This window comes from Bufo bufo, chromosome 2 (genome assembly GCF_905171765.1).
Source record: "Bufo bufo chromosome 2, aBufBuf1.1, whole genome shotgun sequence".
In the NCBI taxonomy this organism is placed as follows: domain Eukaryota; kingdom Metazoa; phylum Chordata; class Amphibia; order Anura; family Bufonidae; genus Bufo; species Bufo bufo.
In genome coordinates this window covers 667,239,513-667,260,425 of record NC_053390.1, presented here as the reverse complement: position 1 = coordinate 667,260,425, position 20,913 = coordinate 667,239,513, and the positions used below count along the sequence as shown (strand labels likewise).

Below are 20,913 nucleotides of genomic sequence, written 5' to 3'. Positions count from 1 at the left end.
TTCTGAACGGATGCGAACGTCTGCATTATCGGAGCGGATCCGTCTGATGAAACATCAGACGGATCCGCTCCGAACGCTAGTGTGAAAGTAGCCTTAAGTGGACGCTATAACAACCTGTAGGGCTAAAACCACCACCCGTACGAAGGTCAATAGTTCCAAACCAAAAGTCATCTTAGATCTAAACTATTGCTTCCTGTAAGGAGCCACTTCTGACCGGGGAAAGTCTTTACAATGGGATTATGGTCAGACAGTCCATAACCCCCCCTTCCCACATTATCCTCACTTTATCTCCAGAAACACTTCATACAAGTAGGGTCTTAAAGGGGTTGTGCCACTAATAACACATGCCCTATCCTGTGGAGAGGAGATAATTGCGGGGACCACCAGAAATCATGCGAATGGGGGTCCACAAGTGCTGCTGAACTGCGGTGGTCCGCATTCACTTCTATGAAACTGCAGCGAGCACCGTACTTGTCAGCCCCATAGAAGTGAATGGAGGAGAAGACGCACCGCTACATTGTCAAGTGGCAGTTTAGCAGCACTCGAGGACCCCCGTTCTCAGGATCGCTGGGGGTCCCAGTGGTTGCACACCAGCACTCAAACACTACTTCTCTATCCTGTATTAGAAGACTCCTTGCCCCGCGCTGCGTGCTGAGACGACTCGGGGTAAGTACCTTTATACTAATGAGTACTCTCCACTCAGTGGCAGCAGTACTGTACTTAACAGGGCTTGGGGGGGCTTCCCATTAGGGCCCATTCACACAACTGTATTTTTCTTTCCACAATCATGCGGATCGGATGCAGACCCATTCATTTCAATGTGCTGTCTGCATGTCTGTTCTGCGTCCCCGCAAAATAGATGTCCTATACTTGTCCATATTGCAGAGAAGAATAGGCATTACTAGGATAGGGCAGGATCAGCAAAATGCAGAACGCACACGGCCGGAATCCATGTCTTATGGTCTACAAAAAACGTATACGGTTGTGTGAATGGATCCTTAAAAGGAACACTTAGCATACGTTCACAAGTGACCGATCAGTTGCAGATTTGCTGCCATGGATTTTTGTGCGGCAAATCTGCAGCACTGTACGGTACCAGTATGCCTGCCGTTCCACTGACGCTACCCCAGTGGTCCTCGAGTCCAAAGCTGCAGCGATGAGGTTATGGACTACTCCATATGATCAATGCAGCTGGTCCTGGAAATCCCCTTTAATTTCCTGCTGGGAAACAGCAGCGGGGAGGCCTTAGCCAAGGGGATGGGGTCTAGCATTTTCAGTTACCAATATGTTAGGTTTCCACAGCTTTTCCATCACTGTGAGGGGCGCGTCATGTGTCTGACCACTTATTAAATGTCTTTTTTATTTTATTTCTTCTTACAACTGAAGGTGAGAATTTAATTCAAGCTTTAACATAAAAATCTGAAACCTGGATGTGGACAATTCTTTGAAGAATCACGAGGCACATTGCTCTGCGGATTCGGTAGAAGGCAATCTGTAATGTGACCATCACCAGGCTATTAGAATGTACATGCAGCAGTCATGTGCCTGACACAATGCAGGGAAAAACAAGACCATTAAACGCGTCCTCTCTGCGCAAAATACATTAACCCACTTCTGATATCCATCTGCAAACAGTCACATAACACTGTACATCTGCTGCCGGAACGACAGATGGAGGACACCATGGGCTGGTCATTTATAGACAGAAGTGATCAGAAGCAGAGCCGCTCTGTTCCATAGGCTGTGTCTAGTATTGCAGGACCAGTCAATTAAACTGAGCTGCAATACCAGATACAGCCTATGGAGAAGTGGGGCGCTGTTTTTAAAGATCCTTCCCCCCCGCCGGTCTTAACCACTTTATAGAGCCATATCAGCATAGGCATAAACTTATTTAGAAGCATATTTTAAGAAATTTCCTGTACACATTTTTTTACCCCCCCTCCATTAGCTGCACAGAATAGCAAAGAAGAGGTGTCAGGGCAAAGACGAACCCCTCCATCTGCTATACTGACCATGTGAACCTGGAGCCCACATATAATATCGCCTGTGTGCACATCTTCTGGTGGAGGTCTTACAACTAGGCAAGGGTCTTAGTATCCGACTGGTCATAGATTGTGTCTCCCCCGCCCCCCCCAGACACTTCCATTGAGACAACCACACGCAGAACTGTAACCGCAGACCATGGTCACATATAAATGAAATCTCACTGTCTTTTAATAAAGGGGTTATGCCATGATTAATGAAAAATATAAAAATCAGACATCATACAGTACATGACAATCTATGTCTAACAAAGCTAGAACCAGATCTCCACATTCACTGCTTCGCTAGATTATCCTCAGCCTGGCAGCTCAGGCGGGCGTGTCCTTTCTGCTGCAGCTCTCTCCCTGTAACTGCCACAGCTTCTGACAGAAGATACAGCTGGTGACAGTTGAACATTTAGGGTCCATTCACACTTCAGCAAAATTGTGGAACGGATGCGGACCCATTTTGCGGAACAGGTGCGGACCCATACATTTTCAATGGGGCCGGAATGTGCTGTCCGCATCCGCACTTGCGTTCTGCAAAAAAATAGAACAGGTCCTATTCTTGTCCGCAATTCGCATTTTCTATGAGAGTGTCGGCGATGTGGAACACACATTGCCGGTGTCCGTGTTTTGCGGATCCGCAAAACACATACGGACGTGTGAATGGACCCTTAAACTGAGTGCGTCCACCAACTCCGTGAGATGGACGGGAAAAAAAAAAAAAAAAAAAAAAAAGGGAAAAACAAAAAAAAAAAAACGGCAGGTGGAGCTATACAGACATTGTATGGAATAGCTCACTGGCTGTATTAAATGTATAATTACATGCAATCCCCAAAGTATTCAGATCCACGAAGTGCCAGCCTGAAATCTAGAGGAACAATTGGAGCCAGAGGTCGCACTACGTTTTTTCCAGAAGAGTAAAAATACTCCTGACCATTTTTGAGGAGTATTTTTACCCGAGGAGGAGTGCGAAAGTTGCAGTAATTAAAATACATAATACATAGGCCTGCACTCGCTCACAGCTACGTTTGGAGCCTCTGTGGCAGATTTGGTTGAAGACCAGACAAAAAAGCCTTGTATTCAAAAGCTTGGTAAAGACGGGATCCTGAACAGAACCCATGATAGTCGGCAGAGTCTGGTCAGCTTCTTCCCTGTGGGGTGACAGGAGGAGGGGGGAGCAGAGAACTGGGAGACTAGACGGAACCATAATTGGGGGAGGATGGTCGAAATCACTTACGTGAAGACTGACAGGCTGGGCTTTTCACTGCCACAACATGGCCGGTGGGGGTCACAGGCCTGGGGGCAGCTCTTCTCTCAGACCAGTCACATGAGTCTGCGGCTCCTTAGCTCTCCAGCGGCCCGGTCACGTTTCCTGGGGCAGTGCGCCCCGCTCTCCTTACTACAGCCCCTCCTCCTTCCAGCTCCCGCCGGACCTGTATCGCTCCGCCGCGCCAACCAATAACCAAGCTCATTGCTGTAAGGAGCTTTGCTACTGGTTATTTCAGGCACAGGCAGCATCGCTGCGCTGCCTGTGCCGTTCACAGTGCTGATGAATGTGGGGGAAAAGTCTAAGACGTATTGGTACGCCTTTAGACTTTTTCCAGGGAGTAAAATGGTCTGAACAGGCGTCATAGACGCTTGAACAGGAGTTATTGCGACCTCTGATTGGAGCAGTGAGTGTGGAGATCTGTGGATCCATGTGATGTACAGGGCTGGTTCTAGCTTTGTTAGAAAGAGATCGTCATGTACTGTATGATGTCTGATATTCAGACGGCTGTAAAGTGGCCGTATATTACAGTCAGTCATACAGCTGCAGTACCCAGACCTCGCATGGTTCTATTAAACTAAACTTTGACCATCACAGGGTCTATATAGCGATCCAAATTTAGCTCAGGTGGCCATAATGTGGAAACCTCAACTTGGCGTGACGCGCTGCAAACAACGTATAAACGTATCACAGTGCTGATCCCAATTTTTACCACTGTCTGATAAGACAATGTATTACATTTAGGAATGTTACCCATCCCATTCTGAACACGGACAGGACGGCCGTCATTGTGGATGAAAGGCAGTGACAGCGAGGCATTACTATTAAACGGCCTGACCTATTTGTGCTCACAGGCAGATGATCAGTCAGACATTTGGCAGCAGTTCAGGCGATCATGTGATGCTCTCGGGCACGGTGCACACGCCCGCATTAATCACTTAGGTGCTAGGTCACACAGCAGAATGTGAGGGATGAGGAACTGAACGCCATCAGCTAAGAGATTACCAAGGAAAATACATCCTCCATGAATGAGAAAATCAAAAACATCACAGAACCATTAACGAATACAGAATTCATTCTCCTACTCAGAGGCTCGCGCCACGGAATTTCGTTTTTTGATCATTCTGCCTCACTGCAATGGAAATCTGCTCATTGAGGATTTTCTGCTGGGCTTTTAATTACATAGGGCATTCATACCGAACATTAATAACAGCAGTATAAAGCATGTGGGTGGGACAGAGCATTATCCCAATTTTCAGGCAGGAACTAGAGTTCAGAATACCCCAGCCTTACCATAGGCCATAGGCATAGCTGCGGGAGGGGATGTCTCAACTGGACAGCTAATAGGATGGACATCGCCATTCCAGCTGCTGCAACCTTCCATGGCCACACATCTTCACTAAGCAGGAATGGATTAATAGGTGGCGCTCATTTAACTGAAAAGACGCCACGTCATCTATGCTCTGGGTAATAGAAGGGGTCCAGAGCAAGACACATCCCTCTATGAAGCCCATTTGTCCCAACAGGGTGTATGAACAGGGACTGCCCAGTTGTCACATACACATTGAATCTAACCGAGCCCTCATGCAGTACCGCCAAAAGGCATCCAAAAAGCAACCGTTAAAGAAAATAAAACACAAAAATTATAAAATAAGTAAACATAAAATAAAAACATGCTTGATCAATGTTCAGTGTTAAAATAAATAAATAAAATAGGAAAAAAAATGTTTTCCATTGTCCCGTGGGCTATTGGATTTTACTCATGGGTTACACTGAGCCAAGTCTTGCAGGGGGTGTTCCCATCACTGACTGTTATGACCTATGGCTAGCATACACTTTAATATGGTCTTCCGTGGGGGTCTGACATCCATAAGACAAAATACAGGGGTCACTGTATTTTATGCTGCATAGCTAGACTTTTGGTCACCCACTACTTTAGGAAAGGGGCTGTGTTGAAGACTCCTGCACGGCCAGACGGCAAAAAGTGCCGTAATCTCCTAGATAGCAATTGGATCTCCATCTGGAAGCTACAGAATATACTAACGCATTTGGCACAGCTACATGAGAAAAGTGTGGATAAAGGACTATTTGAGGTTTTTGGTGACATCTTGACATTAAAGTATTAGATGGAATATTGTTGGGAATTATATATATATATATATATATATATATATCCTGCTCCTGGAGGAGCAGGGTCTACAATGTCTATTATGCAAAAATCATTGCCCTGTTCAAGGCTGCAAATCTATAGCTGAAGGTCGCAGCAGCATGATGCAATGTGGAAAGGACATTGAAGGTGTATTCTAATCTCTGTGAAGTATTTTTAAAGGGGATATCCCAGACCTTCATGACATAATGGCAAGATACAACGTAAAAAAGTTCTATCAGTGGGGGCTAACATCTGGGAGTCTGAGACCGAAGGGAGCACCCCCCAGATCCCACACTAAATCGCTTCCTTCTAGCCTTCTGTACATGGTAAGAGCGGAGAGGTAGTCGTAGCGTGCCCTTCCCATTCCCAGACTACAGGCAGACATTTAGGATAGCATTTCTTTTTGGGTAAAAGGCACATGGAATTATCTGTGCTGAAGTCCCCAATTCAGGACCAACCATAGCTTCAAAAGGAGAACGTCAACTTACAACAGAATCCGAGGAGCGAATTCAAAGACTAGGGCTGCATTCACACAAAAGAATTGCTGCAGCAATTTCTACGACTGAATAACTGTTCTCTGACTGGAGTCATTTCTGCAGCATACGCATGGCTGTCCACAAGCCAAATTCAGAAACTTCTGAAATAAGTCTGCTAAGTGTGAATATACCTCTAGCTGTATGCAGTTTTCATGGCTCACAAGTCATTAAAGGGGTATTCCAGTTGTTTGAAGTTAACACCTACCCACAGGATAGGGGATACCTATTAGCTCAGTGGAGGTCCTACCACTGGGACCCCCAACAAAAACAAGAACAGAGGCCCCTACCCTCTGCAGCCCTCCTGAAATGAATGGAGCGGCCCCCTGGCCATGTGTGCAGCCGCTCCATTCATTTCTATAGGAGTTCCGAAGATAGCCCAGTGCTGTACTGCAGGCAAGACCGGATGCTCCGTTCATTTCTGGGGGTATGGGGCCCCTGTGGATAGGGGGATAACGTCAAACAACTGGAATACCCCTTTAATTCACCAACGTCAAAATCACATTAAATGTCTGACACTTGGATATTCAGCACCATCCGATACATTCATACTAACTCTTTGAGGGTATGTTCACAGGGTTCTACATCATCTGGGAGTCAAATAAGAGCTGAAAGGGGTTGACCAGGAGTAGAAAGACATGGCTGCTTTCTTCCAAAAACAGCACCACATTTGTCCACAGGTCATGTCTGGTATTGCAGCACAGCGCCACTGAAGTGAATGGAGCGGAGCTGTAATACTACACACAACCTGTGGACAGGAGTGGTGCGCCAATGGTCATTTTAATAGGATAGAACAGGCATGCTCAACCTGCGGCCCTCCAGCTGTTGCAAAACTACAACTCTCAGCATGCCCGAGCAGTCTACAGCCATCAGCAGGGCATTGTGGGAGTTGTAGTTTTACAACAGCTGGAGGGCCGCAGGTTGAGCATGCCTGGCATAGAATAATGACGCCATGCACATGGCATTGCCAGCGTGTGCACCATTACTGACTGATATTAATATCAAGGAGGATAATGCTGCCAGAAATGCCATGTGGGCCCAGTACTCTAGTAACCCGCAGAAGGACTACTTTTGCCCCATGACCAGACTCACCTGTGCGTTTTCATCCTTTATTTCACGGACTGCTCTGGAGTCAAACAAGACATGTCTGCCCCTTCTTTCACAGTCCTGGTAAACAATCAATCGAATGCAGTTCAAGTCAAACTCTGTACAAGGCCAACTGTGAAAAGAAAACACGGAGTTTGGTCAGCCGGACGGGTATTTACAGGTCTCAGAATTCAGACTATACTGTATACATGTCTGCTGTATTTACCGAGGCATATAGTCCACACACTGAATTAGCCATTTATCATTCCAACATTTTCACCAGAACCCCTCCCCAGAGATAGTTAAAAAAAAAAACGTACAATATGATTCATGATCCATAGTTGGCTCCCAAATACCACATTCTTCTACATGGCAGAGATTGCACGTTATCGGGGAAGCATGAACAGATGCCGCCAAACCTTCCACACAAGGTGACAACGCTGGATCTTTATATCTAAGGCGCTGTTCACAGTGGCGTTATTAGCTCCATATTTGTAAAGGTTCTCCGAGAGTTTCCTATGCTTTTCCAGTAACCCTGGCTATCTGACAATGCCCACCTACCTGGTGATGCCGGATAAAACAAGTGCTCCTGGAGTAATAATTAGTATCACATGTTTGAGTTGAGTGTCTGTCATAGAAAACTGCCATCTTATAACCTACCGTTCGCAGCCACTGAAATCAGATTTCAGCATTACCGATCTGGTTTGACAAGTACAGGCACGCGTGACAAGCATCAGTTTCATAAAGAAAACCTAAACCAAGAGCCATCGTCAAGAATGAAAACTAATACCAGTCTATAGACTGCATCCTATTCAGGTGCACCTCCATAGTTGTCCGGGGTCCACATTGCACTGACCTCACCTTGATTTGAGGGCCTTTCCAAAAGCACAAGACTATCAGATGACCATGGGCAGGCACCCCCCCCTAACCCACATGACAAAAGCTGCTGAGCAGACTGATGGCTCCATTGTCTAGGAGCGGACCACAATACATCACACAGCGATTGTCACCCGGCAGAGTCCAGACCAGCCAGTTCCTGCTCATTCCCCCAGGGGACACTTATCTGTCATGAAGGAAGAGATCCTCGCTTATCTACGGCTTCATATATCACTCTCTTGCTCTCTGGATCATTAAAGGGAACCTGTCACCGGTTTTAAACCGTAAGAATCATCGGCATCCTGAGATAGTTCTCCCCCACCCGAACCATCCAAGTACTTCTTTTACAGTCCACTTTCGCTTTTTCAAGTTATGTAAATTAAATGCTTGCCTTATCACTTCCCATTCCTAACCCCCCCTCCCGTTATAAGAGTGACAGAAACTAAAGATACTACCCTCCTCCCGAACTCACGTCCCAAATCCTGCGCATGTGCAGAACCAGTCACCTCACTCACTGATGAAAAAAAAAACTAGAATATTCGCGATTACAAAGTGCCGATATTCGCGATAGAAATTTGCGATCAACACTACTACTGATCATATAATGTATACTGCGCAGCTGCGAGACTTGGAAGAGAAGGGAGTCGAGGTGAGCAATCGCAGAGGGTGTGCCTTATCCGTTTGTGGGCATGGGTGCACTACAAGAGTCAGAACGCTGGACTCATCTCTGAAGCATGGAGGAGACGGGACTCATCTAAGGTGCATTTACATATATGGCGGGAACATTTATGATAGTTCGTTCAGAATTGATTTTAATATCATTATTAATGCATTAAAATGTATTTATAGAAAAGTGAGTGGATAAATAGGCTTCGAAAATGATGACAGGTTTCCTTTTCATGCTGCAGAACAGCTGACAGCGCCTGCTAGGAGTTGTAGTTTCACAACAGCTGAAGGTTCCACCGTTATGCAGAAAGTTACAGCTAATGGACACTTACTCAGGGGTACTTGCAGTCTATGCCACTACTGTACATTTCTTCGCAAAAGCAAATGCCATTGAGGAGAGGAAGAACCAAAAACCGCCCCATGCCCGTCACCATAAAATTCAACGGGTCCACACTGTGCCTTCAAATATTTTTTTTTTCCACAGATTCCTGCAGCACTTTTTTTCCACAGGTTCCTGCAGTTCATGCTACACTTAAAGGGGTTTTCCGAGATTTTTTTTTTACTGATGGACTATCCTCCGTATAAATATCTGATCTGTGGGGGTCTGACACCCGGGACCCCCGCCAATTATCTGTTTGAGCTAAGCGCCGCAGCCTTCTCTCTGCTTTTCCGAGGCCAGTGATGACAAGTTTATGTGCCATGTGGCCTAGGAGCAGCTCAGCCCCATTCAAGTGAATGGGGCTGAGCTGCGATACCAAGTAAAACCGCTATACAATGTACGGCCCTGTGCTTGGTGAGCAAGGAGAAGGCCACGGTGCACACAGGAGCACTGCTGCCTTCTCAAAACAGCTGATCGGGGGTCCCGAGTTTCGGACCGCCAGAGGTTAGGTCATCAGTAAAGAAAAAAAAAAAAAGAAAAAATATAAATATAATCTCAGAAAACCCTTTTAAGCCACCAAGAAAAAGTCATGTGCCAGAATCTCATGAAAATCATTTGACAGAGTGGTGGTTTTCACAGAGGCAGATGTTTTCAGAAGTCTACGAGTCCATGAAAAACCACTGACACAACACGTAGGGCATCCGTGTTCCATGGACCATTGGTAGGAGATGCTCTGGAAATTAGTTTTCAGCTGAGCAGTGTCCTTGGAAATCAGATGACACACGGACCAAAGCACAGATTCTTCATGGAATTCTTCACAGATGAAACACGGATGGATTTTTAATGGACATCAAACGGAAATGTGAACGAGGCCTCTAGAGGTTCAATAACCACATATGAATGTAGAGGTTTGAGCAACCCTGTACCAAGAACATTTCCAACACCCAGGAATACTACCAATCCCCTGTACAAAGCAAACACTATGGTACAGTAATCGTACCAGGAGTCCAGAAATACCTCCTTCAGTTTACGGTATAATGGTCAGAACTGGACTGTGAATTAGCACTTCATGTATATATCGAATCATATATAGCAGGGATGCTCAACCTGCGGCCCTACAGCTGCTGCAAAACATTAACTCCCAGCATGCCCTAATAGCTGTAGGATGTCCAGGCTTGCTGGGAGTTGACGTTTTGCAAAAGCTGGAGGGCCACAGGTTGAGCATGCCTGATATATAGCATTTAAAAAAAAACTTTTTATCTCCTCTTCATGTTGACCCCCATTGGTGCTGCTACTAATCTGTGTTAGGGTGCATTCACACACCGTATGTATTTTGTGGTTCGCAAAAAATATGGACGATGTCCTTGTTGTATCCGTTTAGGTTTTTTTGCTGGACAAACAGACAAGAATAGGACATGTTCTATCCTTTTTGTGGGACTCTGGACACCCCATTGAAATGAATAGGTCTGCATCGGATATGCAAAAAATGTGGATCAGATGCAGACCAAAAATACGGTTGTGTGAATGGGGACTTACTGGGAGTAGGCTCTGAGCAGAATCTGTCTCCTTCCCCCTCTGGCAGCTTACCTTCTTGTTTAAAAATCAGTTTACATACTGATGAAAAACAAATTTGCACAGATTTGAGAACATGCTGAGGATTCAGTCAAGTATACACAATTGTCTTCTGTAGCTATTGCCAATCAGCTGTTTAAAGAGAACGGAGTGCTTGTGCCAGCGCTCCGTTCTCTTCACTGTTTGCGGTTATCATTACATCGGTGTTTAGATGTAATAACAGCTCCTCCATCCCGCTTCACTTGAATGGAAAGGAGTATAATTTCAACTGCTTCTTCCCATTCAAGTAAATGGGATGGAGGAGCTGTAATTACGCCTGCCCACCGCTGTAATGCCGACGGCGAGTAGGTAAACCGTGAACGCAGCTCTAGTACAAGTGCTGCATTCTCTTCATACAGCTAATCGGCTGGGGTGTCGGGAGTCAGACCTCAGCTGATCTGATACTGATGACCTTTCCCGACTATAGGTCATCAATATCAGAAATCGGGAAAACCTTTACACATTAAAGTCTTCTGGGCCCAATGATTTCCGTAGGATCGGCTCAGTATCTCATATGTATGGCTACTCCTGGACTCTCCCTCCTGTGCTAGATGTTGGGGAGACAAGAATCAGCCATGTTGGATTTCAAAATACCCAACGCTCGGTTCAACCAGGAGATAAACTGCTCCCAGAGGAATTTGGCAGCAATTTATTCCACTCGTCCCATTGAAAACACACGGACACTCAGCTCAGTGTGCATGTGTATGGGGAGACCAAGTGCTGGTGGAAAAAGCCTCAGGCGTTAGGCTCTGTTCACATTGGCGTTCATTTTACAGGACCTGTTTCAGGTCATATATGTTATGATCTGTGCCGTTACAGGACAGTACAGCACGCTACAGTGACCTAATGGCTGCACAAACATGATGCTTATTCCAGTCTATCTTACCAGTCAGAGGTGGGACCAGTGACTATGAGACATTTATACTAAGGGGCACATTTATTAAGATCTGTGTTTTAGATGCCGCTCTTAAGTCCTATAGCTGACTGTGGACTGCCGAAGTTTTGTACAGGCGCCGGCCTCTACATAACTTCGGCGCATCCAGCGGCGATTCTAAACTTAAGACAGCTCCCTTGCCGCCTACCGCTCCCCCCCCCCCCTTTCACACCACACCCACTTTTTTTTGACCTGGCATGAGCAGGAAAGAAGAAGTCGCAGAATCTGCCGCACCATGGCGTGCGCCAGATATACGCCACAGAAGTGCCGTATATCCGGTCATAAATGACCCCCTAAATGTATAAAATGGGAATACCCCTGTAAGGCGAGTAAGGCTTCATGAAGTCAAATGTATTTTCCATCTGCATTTTTTGCGGACAGCATACTGCCCTGTTCATTTCTACGGGGCCATGCCCACATCTGTATTTTTGCAGATCCATGTGGCTATTCCACCATGTAGAACATGTCCTATTCTAGTCTGTATTGTGGACAAGAATTGCCTTTTCTACTGATGGGAGTGAAAAAAAAAAAATTTTGGAAGGCACAAGGAAGGCATCCATATTTTGCATATCCATTGTTTGCAGACTGAAATCTGAACATGGCTGTGTGCATGATGGCTAATAGAGCAAGTTCTGATTTAAAGCTTCCACTCATTGATGGTACCTGCAGGACACACGTCACATTATACAGTGCATACATAATGCACACGTTACATTCATGACAAAGGTTAGCAGTAGGCGGTATTCAAGCATGTATAAACAAAAACACCAGAAGCGGTATACTCCGTAATAACACCTACCTGCATGACCTTTACTCACTTACAGCGCAGACTATACCAGCCTAGGATTCTAACTGGCAGTGCTTCTTCTCCTGGACTCAAACCCCAGACTATGGAGTAATAGAACTGTGCACATACAAAGCAAAGCACACGAGTGTATTTTAGCTCCACATTAGACTTTATCCGCTGTTAAAATAGTACTGGATGCCAAACAAAAGTATTTCTCCCATTCTTTCTAACTCTAACTTGGGAAAAAAAAAAATATATAAATATATATATATATATATATATATATATAAAAAATAAAAAGTAACGCAAGCCTGGAGAACGGCCGGTTGCAACTTCCCATTATAAGCCAAAGCAAATTAAAGCAGAGGAACAAAACAAAAGCTATCCAATAATAACAGACGTGACAACACATACTTGTGAGATATGTCTGTGTGCATGCAGACAATCCTGGAATACGTTACCTTGACTGGGTGCAATAACCAGTGTCAGGAAGGTTATTTGCCGCTGGTCTCATGCGCTTTCCTGTCGCCGCACTGCTGCCAGAGGATTCAGATCTGTCTACAAGCAGGCAAGTAGCAATCCACCTGTTTCTCAGCCTTTTTGAGCAGCACCCAGCATAGCTGCCAGTTCTCTGGGTGCCCCCACACATTCTCCACTGAATTACTAAATAAAAAAGAGGGAAAGGGTCCAGCAAGGCTTATCCCATTAATACAGACACAAGTCTGCTGCCGAGATCAGCTCCCTCCTGTCCAGGTGCTGCGCAGTGTGAACAGCTGACAGCATGCTGCTTTCCACTCACCGACCATACATACAAGTATTGGCAAGTCACAAGACTCCGGCATATGTCTGGCAGGAGGCAGGGCTTCGTAATAAGGGCACACCCTCTACAGGAAGACTGGGACACCACTGGACGGCCTGCTAAGTGACTGTCATGTGAGAAGTAGTCATCAGGCAGGAGACAGCACTTACTGCTTTACTAACTCCCAGAGGTAACACATCACCTCACCCCTGGTTCAAACAAGAAATATTCGGCCACATGTCAACACTGAGAAGTCTAGGAGCTCTGGATGACCCATTAAAGGGGCTGTCCGGTTTGATATCAGAACGGCGGGGGTCATGCAAGCGCTGCGCTCTTTTCACAGTTTACCCGCTCGCCGTTGATGTTGCAGCGGAGAGCAGGTGTAATTACAGCTCCGCCATCCCATTCACTTGGATAGAAAAGAGCAGTTGTAGATACACTTCCCCTTGAAATGAATGGGACGGCAGAGCTGTAATTTCACTGCTCGCTGCTGCAATATCGACGGCAAGCAGTGAAGAAAACACAGTGCTCATATGAGCAGCTGATCAGCGGGAGTCGGACCCCCATCGGATAGGTCATCAATATCGGAAACCAGATAACCCCTTTAATATCTAAGCTGTAGCATTATGATCTACAGCAGGAGTACTCAACAGGCGGACCATGGTCTGGATCCAGACTGCAGATGTGTGGAACCCTGCATGTCCTGCTGTCAGCTCCTTGCTTCACCAGTCCCCTGGAGGTTCCGATCCAGCAGACACGATGCAGTGAGGTCATCGATACTCCAGCGCTGAGCCACAGACAGCACAGTCTGGAGCAGAGCTGCTCAGTTCGTTGCGGAAATGCAGGGTAGATGAATATTCAAATTGGAGTCATCATTACTGCCTGGGGGGGCGCTGAGGGGGCCGTCATTCCCGCCTGAGGGGGCGCTGAGGGGGCCGTCGTTCCCGCCTGAGGGGGCGCTGAGGGCGGCCGTCGTTCCCGCCTGAGGGGGCGCTGAGGGGGGCCGTCGTTCCCGTCTGAGGGGGCGCTGAGGGGGGCCGTCGTTCCCGTCTGAGGGGGCGCTGAGGGGGGGCCGTCGTTCCCGTCTGAGGGGGCGCTGAGGGGGGGGCCGTCGTTCCCGCCTGAGGGGGCGCCGTCGTTTCCGCCTGAGGGGGAGCAGTCGTTCCCGCCTGAGGGGGAGCAGTCGTTCCCGCCTGAGGGGGGCCGCCGTTCCCACCTGAGGGGGGCCGCCGTTCCCACCTGAGGGGGGGGGGGGGGGCCCATCATTATTGCCTGATTGGGGGGGCCCGTCATTACTGCCCGAGTCTTGAGAATCCCTTTAAAATTACCATTTTAGTGCCTTTCAGAAAAAAGATAGGAAACATAATGCTTATTCTATATGAAATTCTAATGCTAGTAAATATATTACATATCATCACTATATCTTGATATATAATACATGTACAGCACGAGTCGATGGCAACGGTCATAAACAATACAGATATAGTCTTGTGACAACACATTTCGAGTCCAGAGGTCAAACTCCTGACCAGACTTTCAGTCAGACGTCTGCATCAGTGTTCTCTATGCATGCGACTTAATCTACGCCACAATCCCTCCAAAGCAAAATGTCTTATCACTAAGCCCAAGTCACCTCTGACAGAGGACAGGGGGCCAGGATGTGCTAGGTGTCAGTCCCATGTCCTCTAGGGTGAGGAGCAGGGCTGCCCCCGCTTCTAGGTATAGTATCTGCACTGAGCTGGAGACCCCTGCACAGCTCCCGCGCTTCACCTTTGTCTAAGGGTAAGGGGATGTTCACATGGCGGTTTTTTAAGTGGAATTTTGGCGCAGACATTTGACCGAAAACAGTGGTCTCTCTGCGTCCATACAGGCAGTGCAACCAAGTATTAAAAAGTGAAAGTTTGATTTATGATGATTATTCTGTCCCATTACATTTGGTTCCTTAACAAGTGGGAGGCACATATGCAAACTGTTGTAATTCCTACACCGTTCACCTGATTTGGGTGTAAATTACCTCAAATTAAAGCTGACAGTCTGCAGGTAAAGCACATCTTGTTTGTTTCATTTCAAATCCATTGTGGTGGTGTATAGAACCAAAAATCTTAGAATTGTGTTGATGTCCCAATAGTTATGGACCCGACTGTATATAGCATATATGATGACGACCCCAAAAAAATGTCATTTATGCTCGGTATCACAGCACATCACACAGAGGACAAATAAAACAGCCGTGTACTGTACACAAGGTGCCCCAGACCACACCCGCCCCCTCATACCTAGACACGGCTCCGCCACTCACCCCTAGTCCCAGGGCACGGCTCCGCCACTCACCCCTAGTCCCCGGGCACGGCTCCGCCACTCACCCCTAGTCCCCGGGCACGGCTCCGCCACTCACCCCTAGTCCCCGGGCACGGCTCCGCCACTCACCCCTAGTCCCCGGGCACGGCTCCGCCACTCACCCCTAGTCCCCGGGCACGGCTCCGCCACTCACCCCTAGTCCCCGGGCACGGCTCCGCCACTCACCCCTAGTCCCCGGGCACGGCTCCGCCACTCACCCCTAGTCCCCGGGCACGGCTCCGCCACTCACCCCTAGTCCCCGGGCACGGCTCCGCCACTCACCCCTAGTCCCCGGGCACGGCTCCGCCACTCACCCCTAGTCCCCGGGCACGGCTCCGCCACTCACCCCTAGTCCCCGGGCACGGCTCCGCCACTCACCCCTAGTCCCCGGGCACGGCTCCGCCACTAACCCCTAGTCCCCGGGCACGGCTCCGCCACTCACCCCTAGTCCCCGGGCACGGCACTCCCTCTCATACCTGGGTATAGTTCCTCCTCTAAGTCCCCAGAATGGCTCGCCCTCTCATCCCTAGTCTCCTACATCCTCCCTGATGTCTACTGCAAGTCTTCTGTTCATTGAAGCAGAGTGAAGAGATGCAGACCCAGTAACTCACAGTATGGAGGCTCAATGTGGAGTCTTTTCAATGTGGCTCCCACTGAAATATTTGCTAAAAATACATTGATTACTCTTACCAGTAATCCGTTTTCCATGAGCCCATGACAGCACCTATGAGAGATCCTCCCCCTTCCGGACAGGAACTTCCCAGATCTTTAAAAAGGGTCCTCCATACTTCATTCCTCAGTTTGTGACAGGATTCATAGGACTGCCCATTTCTATGTACAGTGAAACAATCAACATACAAAAAGCATCTCAAATATATGACTCGCTTAGCGAGGTCACGTGTTTGATCATGTGATGCGGTCAGGTGATTTTGCGTCAATCTCGTGTGACTATCATCTGAAGGCAATCATCTATGCTGTGAAGATACGAGATGTGCAGCACCTGAAACTACGGATACTGGAAGCTTGTGCTAGCATTTCTCCTGCGGTGTTGCTATCAGTGTGTGAAGAGTGTGAGAAGAGGGTTGCATTGACAATCCAACACAATGGGCAGCACATTGAACACATTTTATAAGTGGTCAGAAACTTCTAAATAACTCATGAAAGAATAAAGTTACGTTAAAACCAAGCACACCATTGTTTTTGTTGTGAAATTCCCAATAAGTTTGATGTGTCACATGACCCTCTTCCTATTGAAAAAACAAAAGTTGGATTTCAAAAAATGGCCGACTTCAAAATGGCCGCCATGGTCACCACCCATCTTGAAAAGTTTCCCCCCTCACATATACTAATGTGCCACAAACAGGAAGTTAATATCACCAACCATTCCCATTTTATTAAGGTGTATCCATATAAATGGCCCACCCTGTATATTCCACTACTTTCTGCAACTTTTTATTATTGTCTTTGATATTTATTCTAATAAAAGATATAATGTTTGTACTTTTATGTGTGGTTTTGTGTATACATTTTTTGGAGGCTTTGACATGATCCCACACATGTTGTATTGTTGTGGTGTTTATTTGTGGGTATCAAACTACAGTCAAGCAAAACACTCAGGGCATAAACTTGAACCTTCAACGTGCTAGGTCTTCATTTTTTTATTGAGAATTAATAGGATATCTGGAAGAGCTGATAGATCCAAATCTGACCCGGCAAACCCCATAAAGGTATTCCAAATTCTCAAATAAATATTGGAGGTAACTTTTTTTCCTGCTAGCTAGGAGAGTCTCTACTACCTGGTCTGACAGACCCCTGGATTTAAGGAATTCCCTCTCAATATCCAGGCAGTTATATGAAGCTTCCCTATCTCAGGATAACGAAGGGGCCCCTGGAATAACAAATCCTCTCTGGAAGGATCCATGGATCTGAAAGGGACAGCTTCCTTAACCAAGTAAGGCAAGCACAGCGCCACTAACGATAATTAACCCTTAATACAGGAGGCAGGTACTGGCAGCAGATCAGCGGCAGTTAACCCCCTCAGGTGCCACACCAGAGGGCTTAACTGCCGCTGATCGCAGGTCCCTGTCAGAGGCAGGGTGACGGCACCTGCCTTCTGTATTAGGTGTTAAAGACGACCTTATATGGGTCCGGACTTTAAGTAGCAGGCTACACAGAGTGGCGCCCAGAGATGTCCCAGCACTTACTATTATTCCTGGGCGCCGCTCCGTTCGCCCGCTGTGCCCCATAACTGTCTCCTGCTCCATATGCTAATTACTATCGGAGCAATGGACAGGAGACATCAGCTTCTCTAGTGGACGTTCCTTCTCCCTGGCTGTAGCGCTGTCCAATCGCATAGTCGATAGGACCCATTTAGCTTGGGGACAAGAAAGAGTGTTAAATAAAACATTTCCTCCATTTCTTCTGTGGGAACTGGGACTAGAACGGATTTGTCCAGGAGATTTCTTATTTCCCCCAATAAGGAAACCTGTTTTGGAGAATGTTGATGCAAAGCCGTAATTTTTAGCCTTTCCGGTGGGGACCTTTTGAATTCTAAACAGTATCCTTCCTTTATTATCTCTTTTACCCAGGCCCTTGATGTGATATTTTGCCACGCTTGAAAATATAAAGACAGCCGCCCCCCCCCCCCACTTGAGCCCTGGCATCACTGCTGAGAACCATTGGAAGACTAGGACTTCGACTTGAATAAAAGGCTTCTTGATTTATCTCTTCTCCACTCATTGCCTATCTTTTGGCATCTAGCCTCATCTCTTATCTCTAACCCGAAATGGCCTCCTCTGCTTAGGAAAGACGGGCTCCGGGAATCCCTTTTTTCTATCAGATGCTTTGTCTAATATGTCATCCAGAGCTCGACGAATAAAAAAAATTTTCCTTGCAAGGAAGGGCACATAACTGACTTAGAAGCGACATCTTCCTTTCATCCCTTCAGCCAAATGGATCTTCTGGCAGAGTTTGATAATGCTGCTGTTCTAGCAGATAACCTTAGAGCATCAGCCGACGCATCCAAAATGAAGTCTACAGCTTTTAACATAGTAGGTATTGCTTCCAGCAACACATCCCTCGGGGTTCTGTTAGCGATATGAGATTCTAACTCCCCTAACCAGACTTTAAGCGATCTAGCAACAGATGTCGTAGCAATATTTGGCTTAAAAGAAGATGTAGATGCTTCCCAATTCTTTCTAAGATAGGTGTCTGCCCTTTTATCCATTGGATCCTTAAGAGAACCCAGATCCTCAAACGGTAGCGCTGATTTTTTATTAACTTTTGCCACCGGAGCATCCACTCTAGGAACCTCCTGCCAGACCGAGATGTCTTGATCATTAAAAGGGTATTTTCTCTTAACTGATCTGGGAACAAAAAACTTCTGATCGGGTTTATTCCCATTCCCTCCTTATCAACTCCTTAACACAGTCCCGAATACTCTCGCCTTTCTTGGCTTCAGACTGTCAAACATTAACTCCTGTCTTGATTTAGTTTCCTTTTCTTCTTCTTCTATCTCCATAGTGGACCGCTTTTAATAGAAGGTCTGTGTCTTCTACTTTAAACAGGGGCTTTCCCGTAAGATCTTCAGAAGAGGAATCTGAACGTTCTCATACCCCCTCCTCCTCCGAATCTGACTCAGTAAAGTCCGATTCTGGCACTTGAGCCTTCCTCTGCCTAGAAGAACCAGGAAGCGACTTCTTAAATTGTTCCACTGAGGAACGGACTTCCATCTTGACCAGGTTTTGAATATTCTGAGACAAGGATGGGGATTCCTCTGCTACCAGTCTATCTAGGCAGGGCTGACAACATGTCTTGGGGTAAGACGGACTAAGCTTCTTTTCGCATATCCCACACTCTCCGCCTTTCGTCTTGTGGGTAGCCTTCCTGGGGGCCTCTAACCTACATCAATACGTGGCCCATAATAAGTCACCAGAAAACACAATAGAATAATCTCCCCTAAAGGAGACTGTGGGGTTCAACCCCTCTTGCCCCACAGGAGTACCATGCCGGCTTCGGAGTGTTGCTCCTGTTTTTCATTGCGCTGTTGTTCTTCCCCTTCTTCCAGCATATTGATTGCGCATCCAAGGGGAATCCGAAAGGAATAACTGGCTGTTCCTCTGAACCTGCCACGCTGCTGCTAAACTTCCCTCCGTGATGGCTGGCCGGAGTTCCCTTCTTTACAGGCCGCGCACCGCACGCCAAGTTTTCTCAGCCCCTTCCCTGTCTAGTGTGGAACACACGCGTCATTTCCGTACAAATAGTGTATCCACAAGACACGGATCCATTTCGTTTTTCCCTTCGAATGGAAATGTCCTATCCATGTCTGCAAAAAGGACAAGAATAAGACACGTTCTCTCTTTTTTGCAGGGCCACGGAACGGACCTGTGCTGTCCGCATCTTTTGCAGCCTCATGGAAATGAATGGGTCTGCATCCGATTCGCTGAAAATATCGATCGGATGCGGACCAAACATACAGTTGGGTGCATGAGCCCTAATGGGTAGAAAAATCAGTGATCCAGTATAAAAAGCATTGGAGCACATTTGTACCCATGTGGAACGGGCTGCCAGGTATGAGGACTCTACATGTAATAGAGTCAGATGACTCCCAGCATTCAGGTGCCAACTTCCTCAAAAATTTGTTACAAGTGGCTTTTGAGTTGTTTTCTATTGAGGGCTATAAAGTTCTTTTACACAGGGCGATCAATTAGGGGGAATAACCATTTGTAGAAAAACTTGCTCCCTATCATTTTCCAGCGTAAATGTGCTGCCAATCACCCAACGAATAAGCAAACTATGTAAATAGGGATCCGCTGCCCACTAGCAATGAATCTGTATGGGGATAAGTGATCACTAGTAATCGCTCGTCCTCATACAGAGGAGATGACTGCTGCACGTAAATGCTAAACAATCGGGCACCTTGGCTACTGGCATGATCGGTGATTTTATAGCCCAATACAGCAGTCAGGTATATACAATGAAAATGATTCAGCTCTCATCGTTCATAGAGACCTGGTCAGTACTTTGGTAAAGGTCAGTACAAGCTATGAGTATTTGCTTTGTAGACAGCTCGCCCACTAGGAAAATACAGCTGTGAAATCTGGATACAAAAAAGTCTCAAAAAACACTTCTAAGCGCACACCAACAAAGGGCTTACCCTGCTGGCACCATGAACGGGCTGTTTTACATCCTGTACAGATTGCACTCTGCTTTTATCCCCAACGTAACCTATCAAACAGTGTCTGCAAACATCCCTTAGCCAACAGGACGGGTTATACACCACGTAGAAGGCCTATTGACGTAACTGAAGCCATGATGAGACAGTCCCTGTTCTCTTGTCTAGTGAACATCTATCAATCCCATAGGTTTTTAGGCCATAAGTCTATGGGAATTATTAAATGCAGTACAAACACACCTTTTTGGTGGTACATTGGCGTTGATCCGTGTCCTACATGTCCCAAATC

General features: G+C 46.7%; 1 protein-coding gene across 3 annotated transcripts in view; it reads right to left on the bottom strand.

The window, feature by feature from the left end:
• Positions 1-20,913, bottom strand: part of FNIP2 (folliculin interacting protein 2) — a 74,692-nt gene that overhangs the window by 35,355 nt on the left and 18,424 nt on the right. For 2 of the 3 annotated variants that reach the window (XM_040418602.1, XM_040418603.1), the window contains exons 1-2: positions 12,777-13,039; positions 7,069-7,195 (exon numbers count right to left, since the gene is read on the bottom strand). In XM_040418602.1, the coding sequence (XP_040274536.1) occupies positions 7,069-7,195; positions 12,777-12,964 (315 nt within the window). In that variant the 5' untranslated portion in view covers positions 12,965-13,039. Of the gene's footprint in view, positions 1-7,068; positions 7,196-12,776; positions 13,040-20,913 lie in introns of those variants that run through there. The other variant, XM_040418604.1, reaches the window with a different exon arrangement.